This window comes from Limanda limanda, chromosome 7 (genome assembly GCF_963576545.1).
Source record: "Limanda limanda chromosome 7, fLimLim1.1, whole genome shotgun sequence".
Classification (NCBI taxonomy): Eukaryota; Metazoa; Chordata; class Actinopteri; order Pleuronectiformes; family Pleuronectidae; genus Limanda; species Limanda limanda.
The window spans coordinates 1,319,240-1,328,654 of NC_083642.1; the positions used below are offsets into that span (position 1 = coordinate 1,319,240).

At 47.3% G+C, this 9,415-nt stretch overlaps 1 protein-coding gene across 1 annotated transcript; it reads right to left on the reverse strand.

The window, feature by feature from the left end:
- Positions 1-1,643: 1,643 nt before the first annotated feature.
- snx21 (sorting nexin family member 21) lies at positions 1,644-7,573 on the reverse strand. The gene is made up of 6 exons (XM_061074753.1): positions 7,413-7,573; positions 4,918-5,240; positions 4,417-4,598; positions 4,166-4,307; positions 3,891-4,056; positions 1,644-3,407 (listed from the first exon to the last, which is right to left on the reverse strand). Exons 2-6 carry the CDS (start codon positions 5,207-5,209, stop codon positions 2,921-2,923), a joined length of 1,269 nt encoding a protein of 422 aa, XP_060930736.1. The 5' UTR covers positions 5,210-5,240; positions 7,413-7,573; the 3' UTR covers positions 1,644-2,920.
- Between the last annotated feature and the right edge of the window lie 1,842 nt (positions 7,574-9,415).

A 9,415-nucleotide genomic window follows, 5' to 3' on the forward strand; every position in this document is an offset into this window, starting at 1 on the left:
TCCGGCTCTGTCACCGTTGCTATAGCAACTGGTGTTACTCCAGCAGCTGATGTCTCAGCGCTTGGCCTTGTCGCCATGGTGATGATATGTGGAGGACAATGGGACTTATTTCCAGCCGGCACTCGTCAGCTGAGCAGCAGCAGTGACATAAGAGCACCTGAGCTCGGTTCTTCATCACCCTCTTCATCATCATCACCTTCTTCATCTTCATTACCCTCATCGTCATCACCTTCTTCATCTTCATTACCCTCATCATCATCACCCTCTTCATCCTCAACCCTCTCCATCTTCACCTTCATTTACCTTCCTCATCCTCATCACCTCTTCACCATCATCACTCTCTTCATCGTCATCCCCTTTATCACATTCATCATACCCCTCATCTTCTTCACCATCATCATCCTCATTACCTTCATCATCATCACCTTCCTCATCTTCATTACCCTCATCATCATCACCTTCTTCGTCTTCATCTCCCTCTTCATCTTCATTACCCTCATCATCATCACCTTCTCCATCTTCACCTTCATCATCTTCATGTACCTTCATCATCCCCATCCCCTTTATCACATTCATCATTCACCTCATCTTCATCACTCTCAAAATCCCCTCTACATCTTCACCCTCACCTTCCTCACTGACCTGTGGACTCTGAGCTCCTCGAGTAGAAAACACTGGAAATTATTCATTTTAAAATCGTTATAATAAAACTAATCTGAGCTGCGTCATCACTCACACGTGGACTGATGCAGGGCGACCTCTGCTGGTGAGCACGTGAACATACAACTGCCGGATATAACTAATAAATAATTACTAACTGACGCTGTAATTAACAAATAAACACAGACAAAGAAAACTGCACCAACTGGAAACTCTAATTATCTGGGATCTTAACGGTAGCGTCCTGTGCCCTCGTGACCCGGAGCTGAGTTTACATCATCGTCACAATCAGATTATTATTTTTGCTATATAAATAAAATTGATTTGAAGAAGTTCCTCTTGGTCGCTGCAAAAAGGTCAAGATGAAGAAACAAGAAAAGACAGATCTGAGATTTTGTAACAAATTTATTCAATAAAATATACTTGGAACTATACTTGGCTCTATAAAGATAAATCCACATTCTAAAATATTCCACAGGAGGGAGGAGGGCTGCGTTCCATCACCAGGAAGTGAAATCACTTCAAAAACAAATCACTAAAATACATTTTAAAAACCCGTCTCAATCAAATCAAACAAACTGTTTTCTGCGTCGTCTGTGAAGATGAAAACAGAGAAACAAGAATCGACTTTTAGTTTTGCAGCGTTTTTTCATTGTCTGAGCTGAAAAGTAAAAAGTCCAGAGTGTTATTAAATCTGTGGATGTGATGAAAGCAGCTCTCATCAGATTATCACAGGTATGTGTGCATAAATCTGTACATGTGCATCATCTTTAAACTTTATATATATTTAAAGTACTGGTCAGACTCATTTTCCCCATAAGATCCGTTCATCTTAAAAAGTTCCGCCCCCTCGATCCATAGTAACTGGATGCATATAAACACACAGCTCAGAAAACAGGAGCATTTTCAAGAAGAGGAGGAGGAGGAGGAGGAGGAGGAGGAGGAGGAGGAGGAGGAGGAGGAGGAGGAGGAGGAGGAGGAGGAGGAGGAGGAGGAGGAGGAGGAGGAGGTGGAAGTGCTTCGTACTGATGAAGATTATTCGATGATTTGATGCCTCAGTGACGGTTCAACTTTACAAACAGGAAACACTTTTAAAATCATTCAAATGAGGCACGACAGGTGAAAACTGCTAAAGATGCTGAGTCATGATGTAAAATACAAAGTGCAGTAAATGTGTCAAACTTACATGTAAGTGAAAAACAATGTTTCATATTGAAGTATTTTAGAACTTCGTAGAGTTATGATACAACCACAGCTCGCGGTTACCACGGTAACCACGCGGTCGCCGTGGCGTTGAATTGTCGCCATATTCTTCAGAAGGTGCAGGAAAATATAAAATGACCTTTCAACGTAACAACAGATGTTCTGATTGGTTGATTCTGTTAAATATCAGTCAACATTTAACGGGCAGAACAAATATTTCTAAACATTTTCCCTTTTACTGTCGTCATGGTAGTGTGAACGATTCCATTTCTTCTCAAAGTAAAAAACGTGTTTCTTAATGTCGTTGTTAAAAAGACCAAACATCAGGTCGGAAATCCTCGACTTATTTTTCTCGTACAATCATCACTTTGTCCTCAGAAATCTAAAATAAAGATTAATTAATGTTTCTACATTTTCTTTTTGAAGAAAATGTTTTTCCCTTTATGGATTTTTGTTGCTCATCACAACTAAGATTTGAAGGAGTAGTGTTTAGTGTTTATCCTTATTATTATTAGTTTTATTGTGAAGTCCAAGCTTCTCTCACCTCCTGATCTGAGGCGCCACAGTTTTGAATTCATTTTAAAGTTTGAACAACAAACCATCAAAACTCAATTATTTTTATAGAAAATGTTGGGATTTGATATTTTTAACTCAAATATCACAAAACAATCCAACTTGTCCTTATTTGTCAACATATTACAACTTTTTTTTAAATAAAATGTTTTTGTTGTCCATTGAACTTTTTAAAATTATAATCATAATAATTTATAATAAAAGACTTGTTTGTTGAAATATTAATATACATTTTTTCCACATTTTTCTTTAAATATTTAGACTTTTTCTTGTGAATGCAAGGTTTATCGAAAAATTCTTAAAATCTTTCAATTTGTTTTGATTTATAATAACTTACTTTTCATTTAAGGCTTTGATAAGATTCTTGAAATGTTTTTTAATTTCGCGCATAGATTTCTTCTTCCTCTAACTTTCGTCTGTATCAAATTTTATTCGGGATCATGTTTTTGGATGTATCTTCGTGATTGTACTGCGATGTGCGTCGTCATGACAACCCCCCTTCACTCTCTTGCAGGTCGTGTTTTACCAGAAACTCGATCATGGTTGGCTGATTGTCAAGCCCCGCCCCTTGCTCCTCCAGCTGCTGCAGAAGCTCCTCCCACTGCCGTTTGTCTCTTCCCGTCTGCCACAGAAGCCGAACGACCGCCCCTAGCAACGGCAACAGGAGGGGGTGTGGTCTATCAATGTGTGGGCGGGGTGCAGGGGTCTGTGGGAGGGGCTTGTCCTGCTCGTCAGTTTGGGTGTCGGCGGGCGTCAGGACACGGAGGGCGTGGTCACAGTGATCCCCCGCCTCCTCCAGCTGGTCCACTTCTTGGAAACAGCACGACAGCCCCACCAGAGTGAAGAGCCAATGGGAGGGGGCCGGGGGCGGGGCCTGAGCCTGGAGGTCGTAGTCACTGGCCCAGCCCAGTTTCTGTTGCAGCCGCTTGGCGTTGAGCAGCGGCCCGAGCGCCTCCTGGAAACGCCCCTCCCTCGAGAGAACAAGATAAACTCAGATCAAACTCTGATCACATCTGTTTGTATTTATCATCATGTGAAGAGAACTTCAAGTGAACAGGAAACAGGAAACAGGAAACAGGAAACAGGAAACAGGAACTAACAGCAGCCAGACGACTGTTGGAATCATCTTCTAGGAAAATTTGCAACTGAAACTTTGAATAATATTTGTATTTACTCTTTAGTTTGAGGTGAACGTCTCTATCTCATTATAACCTTCTGTCACCGGAGTCCGACCCGATGGTTTCATCTGAACCTGATTCTGGATCACTTCTCTTTCCTGAGCGGCTGAAGTCCAGTGCGTCACTGATTCAACTGATTCTTTGGTTTTAACGTTTTGGAGCAACAGACTCTGAGGTGAGTCACCGGGGAACCGCAGGGGGGGGGGAGAGAGTTTAGTTTGTCAGGTGACTTCTCATGAGCCAATGGGATGTTTGAGTCGGTGTGTGGTTATCTACCTGATGAGCAGCTGCCCGGTCTGCAGGTCGCTCAGGTAGAAGAACTGTCGCACACACAGCGCCCCCCGCAGGCTGGGCAGGGAACACAGGTGAGACAGATACTGCTCGAAGGCCCGGCTGCGCCTGGCGATCGTCTCCGCCACGAAGTTCCTCCGCAGCTTCTTTCCTGTGGCGACACAAGTTTTCAGGTTTCAGCGGTTTAAGCTTGATGCCTGACAACCCCCCCCCCCCCCCCCAACCATAACTAGTGATGACGTACTGTAACTCCTACTCACGTGGAAAACACACCCGATCCATCAGGTCGGAGTGATAACGCCGCAGCGTGGCGTGAAGGCGCTGGAAGTCGGAGTAGCGGCGGGTGATGACAGCGGGCGTCTTATCGCTGCCACCGGTCTGGATCACGTGGATGGTGTAGAGCTACAGACAGCAACAGACCGAGCCCACAACAGACCGAGCCCACAACAGACTGAGAAACGAGAGCGCGGATCATGTGACCAACAACCCTCCGCTGCTTGTTTGTACTCACCACGTACTTGGAGGAGCCGTCCTGCATCACACTGGCGTCCGTGACCTCAAACAACAAGTCGTCCGTCAGCCGTCGTCCCGAGGGGGCGGGGCTTCCTCCGTCGAGTCGGCACATGTTCCTCCAGCTCTCCTGCAGCTGCCGTGTCAGCAGGGCGGAGGGGGAGGGGCCAACAGGACTGGCGTCTGTGAAGGTTGAACCCAGAGTCAGTCGTCTGAAACATCAACAACACGTGAAACTCTTCAAACTGAACTGATTCTCAGCAGCCAATCAGAGAGCGATGACAAGGCTCGGGCCAATCGAACGCTGCGACAATCTGGTGCCTTCTGATTGGCTGAGGTAAAGTAAGATGAGCCAACAGGAGAGAGGTGGGCGTCGGTAACGGGAAGCGAGTTGAACCGGATCAGAGACACAGATTCTGAATCTTCTCTGGATGAAAGCCTGGAGAAACCCTCCTGTCCTGCCTGATCCATAACCGATCGTCCTGAAGAGGGCGCCACTCACCTGTGCTGCTCAGCCCCTCCTCCATCGACTCGCCCAGGAAGTCGGAGTCACTGTCCTGCCCCTCGCCATCGCCACTTTCCTCCACTCCTCCTCCTCCCCCGGCGCTGTCGAAGGACAGAGTCCCCCCGAGGCGATCGCTCACACACTCCTCCTCCTCCGCCAGCTCCGCCTCCAGCCGGTCCTCATCGAACGCCTCCACTTCCTGTGTGTCAGCTGCTTCCTGTTCCGTCACCGCCCAGTGAACGTCTTTAAACAGCGAGCGCTTCAGACGATCCAGCAGCCGGGACGCCATGAGGCCGCGTGGCCGGAGGCGGCTGCAGCAGCTGGAGGAGAAGAAGCATCAAAGGAGAGTTAACAGTGATCATGTGATTGATCTAGTGATGTCACGAGAACCGAAACCTTTCGATACTAAGATAACAAAACACAGACGATGCCCATTTTTTGAAGCACCTTGAACTTCGATGCCAGCAGCTGTTAGCAACTTAGCATTAGCATCGGTGCTAATGCGTTCGCCCCACCTCGACTTGTTTATTAAAAAGGCACAAAGAGTCGTGTATGGGAGCACTTTGCGTTTGAAGCCGGGTTTACACCGGACACAGAAGCAACGCCGCCGCGCCGCCCTAGCGAGCCGGCGCTCGGTTGTTTGCACCTTCAGCCTCCGGTGGGACCCGGACAAAGGTTGAACATGGGAGTGGATGGGAGCCAGCTGTTATTTAAGGCTTGGTGCTGCGCTTACGAGTCGCTTTGGCGTCACTTCAGCGTCCGGTGTAAACCCGGCGTGAGGCAGATGTATCATTTAATGCATAACGTGTGTCACAACAAAGCGTCACTCACATGCGTCCGCATCTACCGTATAACCCTCAGTATATGCGCAAGCACATTGAACTACCGTATATGACATTAACAACATCCAAAGAATGCACTTTTTTTTTTACCGTGGTATCGAAATTGGCATCGAGAATCGTGTTATTTTACTGGTATTGGCACCGACTACTGAATTTTTGGTATCGTGACACCCCTAGATTGATCATGTGACGTATTTCATCGGGGGGGGGGGGGTGAAGGAACAGTGGTTTGGAAAAGAGATTGTTTCGTCTTGGAAGAGTCGAAAGAATCTTTCAGGCCCGTTGATGATAAATGAGGCTCAGGTGGTTTCACTTAAAGTCTTTTAGCAGACGTGCTAAAAGTGATGGCCTCCTCCTCCTCCTCTCTCCTCTCTCCCCCTCCTATCCTCCTCTCCTCTCCTCCTATCCTCCTCTCCTCCTCTCCGAGCTCCACAGACTGATCCTGATCTGAACCAGTCACAATGAGCTGGCTCCCGTTACAGAGCCGTCGGCCTCCGAGTGGAAACCGTGTCACTCATCAATAATGCAGCGCTTTGCAAAGTCAGCCTGACGCCAGGAGAACACAACGTGGCCCCCCCGCTATACCAGGCACAGCCGGGGGTCCACAGCCGGGGGTCCACAGCCGGGGTCCACACACACGGAGCTTCTGAGCCGAGGAGGATCCACATGAGGAAAGTTCCTCTGCAGCTCGGAGACCAAACCTGAATCTGAACCACTCACAGGAAACTGGTTTAGAAAGTACCGAGTGTCACTCTGTCCTGGTTCCTACATGTTGATCCACTTCACACTCCAGAGTCAGAAGCACCAAATCATCAAATCCTCCTGAGACGGGGAAACTTACTTTTAAATACTGCACTGAAATAATAAAGTTATAAAAGACTAAAATACTAAAACCCTGTGGGTGTTGGCTTCAGACTCGAAGCCGTTTATTCAGCCTGGTTTTCAGGTGCGTCAAACAATTAATTAAAACTTACACACCAACCCATCCAGAATAAATACGAATAAATATCATAATAAAAACAGTATTTTGATCATGTTCACTGTCTCGATCTTCTGTGTAAAGAGCCCTGAGGTCACGTGTGTTAGGATTTGACTCTGTACAAACAAAATATGATTAAATATGAATAATCATTGCAGCACATTTAAATCTAACTGATGTGAATCTGGCTCTGGAGTCACATTAACTCATGTTTCTCTAGAGGCTAAAACACCGTGAAGGAACCGAACCGGACCGGACCGAACCGTTCATCACAAACCGGGTTCTGGACCGAACCGTGGGTTTGAATCATCTTGATTAAACTTCTTCCAGAAACCCAGACGAGCTAAATGCTAACACTGTTTTATTATAAGTTCCTTATAGAGAATCCTCCCCGGGTCACCGAGCCCCCTGCCCCCGGGCTTCGGACACCTCCCCCGGGCTGGAAGCTGTCCCTCCCGGCTCCAGCTCCGGTTCCTCCACCCGGAGAACCGGAGGTTTCCAACCCGCAGAGTGACACCTAACCGCCGGGAGGAATCGTCCCGGGACACGGAGCCGAGCTAACCGCTAAACCCGCGCTAGCTCCATCAGGGAAAGTTAGCGACGAGCTAACAAGTTTGTTGTTGTTTGGGGTGAACGTGCTGCTGGATCTCTGCGGGGAGAAGGAGACTCACCTGCGGGCTTCAGGGTGTCCTCGCTCCGGTCAATTCATCTGAGCTCCGCGGGGCAGGAGAGAGGATCTCCGGGAAGGAACCTGGAGGCTGCTCCGTCCTGCTGGAGCTCCGTGGGTCCGCTCACAGAGCTCTGTTTCCGGACTGATCCCACGGTCCACCCCGCTGCTGGAGCCGGAGCTGACACACACACACCAGCAGGGGGCGACACGGAGCAGGGAGGGAGGGATGGAGAGAGAGGGGGAGAGAGGGAGAGAGAGAAGGGGAGGGAGAGAGAGAGATAGAGAGAGAGAGAGAGAGAAGGGGATCGAGAGAGAGAGAAGGGGATCGAGAGAGAGAGAGAGAGGGAGGGAAGGGGAGCGAGAGAGAGAGAGAGGCAGGGAGAGAGAGAGAGAGAGAGAGAGAGAGAGAGAGAGAGAGAGAGAGAGAGAGAGAGAGAGAGAGAGAGAGAGAGAGGGAGAGAGAGAGAGGGAGAGAGAGAGAGAGGGAGAGAGAGAGAGATAGATAGATAGATAGATAGATTGACAGACAGACAGACAGACAGACAGACAGACAGACAGACAGACAGACAGACAGACAGACAGACAGACAGACAGACAGACAGACAGACAGACAGACAGACAGACAGACAGAGGGACGGATAGATAGATAGATAGACAGAGAGAGAGAGAGAGAGAGAGAGAGAGAGAGAGAGAGAGAGAGAGAGAGAGAGAGAGAGATTTGATTTTTCAAGTCACTTTTATTTTCTCAAGTTCTAACAAACAAAGTTACTACAACATATCAAACATTTTTGAACAAATAAAAGAAAAAAACCCACATCATATTAAAACAATATTCAATCCAAAAAAATACCAGCTGATCTTTTCTTACAGAACTCTAAATATTACATAATGTTCCCCGTCATGGTGCTCGGTGGTAAACTTCCTGATCTGTGAAGGTCGGTTGGCCGCTACCTTCAGATCTCCCCATGAAGCCTTTCGCCACTTCCATGAAATGTCTCGGATCTAGGAAGAAGAAGTCCTCTATATAAACCATTCTCGTGCCCTTAGTATCCAGTAAAAACTGCTGGATTCCTTCGAAAGAGTAAAGATACTTCTCTCCATCCGGCATGTTCATTATTTATGTTATAAGGGCTCAAACTCAACGGAAGAACACGGTGGGTTTACCTTCGACGTTTTTTTTGCTTGGTCACTATTTGTCTTGTTTTCTGGGTTTTTTCTTTTGGCTGATGCAGAGGCAGCCGACTGGCTCTCACCGGCTCTTTCTGGGCACAAGCGGATCAGGTGTCCCTCTTTCCCACATCCAAAACATTTCATGTTACCTGATGTAACATGCACCGTGTAGTTGGATTCCTCGATTTTAAATCTAAAGACCAGGTTTAAATCTTCCTTACTCTTCTTTAGCAGCATGAACACGTGTCTCCTAAAAGACATGACCTGTTGGATATGTGGAGATCTACAATATATGGGGATCATTTTTATAGGGGACATTCATTGTCCATGTCTTTCCAGCTCTTTCTCTAGTAGATCATTAGATTAGATTAGATCAGGATCTTCTTGACAGGGTTTGCCAGAGACAACACAGGTGTGAAGGAGTCCTTAATCACCACCCCCCCTCTCCAGTAGCTGGTTAGCTTTCTCTCTGCTATCTACAAACACCACCACAGCACTGTTCATACGTGAGGCTTCACACTGTCACACCCCACCACCTCACCCACAGCCAGACTGAGCTCCTCCACCCAGCAGGCCACAGCTGGACTCAGCTTGATGCCGTGTGGGCGTGTTAGCTTGTGGAGGGCGGAGCCTCCACCTGCAGCCGCCATGCTGCACCAACACAAACACACAACTAACAACTAAACTGCTACTCCTGACTCTGTCACTCACACACAAACACAAAACACCTCCACTATAAGTAAAGAGGGAAAAAGAGCAAAGAAAAAAGGTAGAAACAACAAACAATTTGAACAAACTTTCCAGCTCACTCACCACACTCACTCCCAACATGCA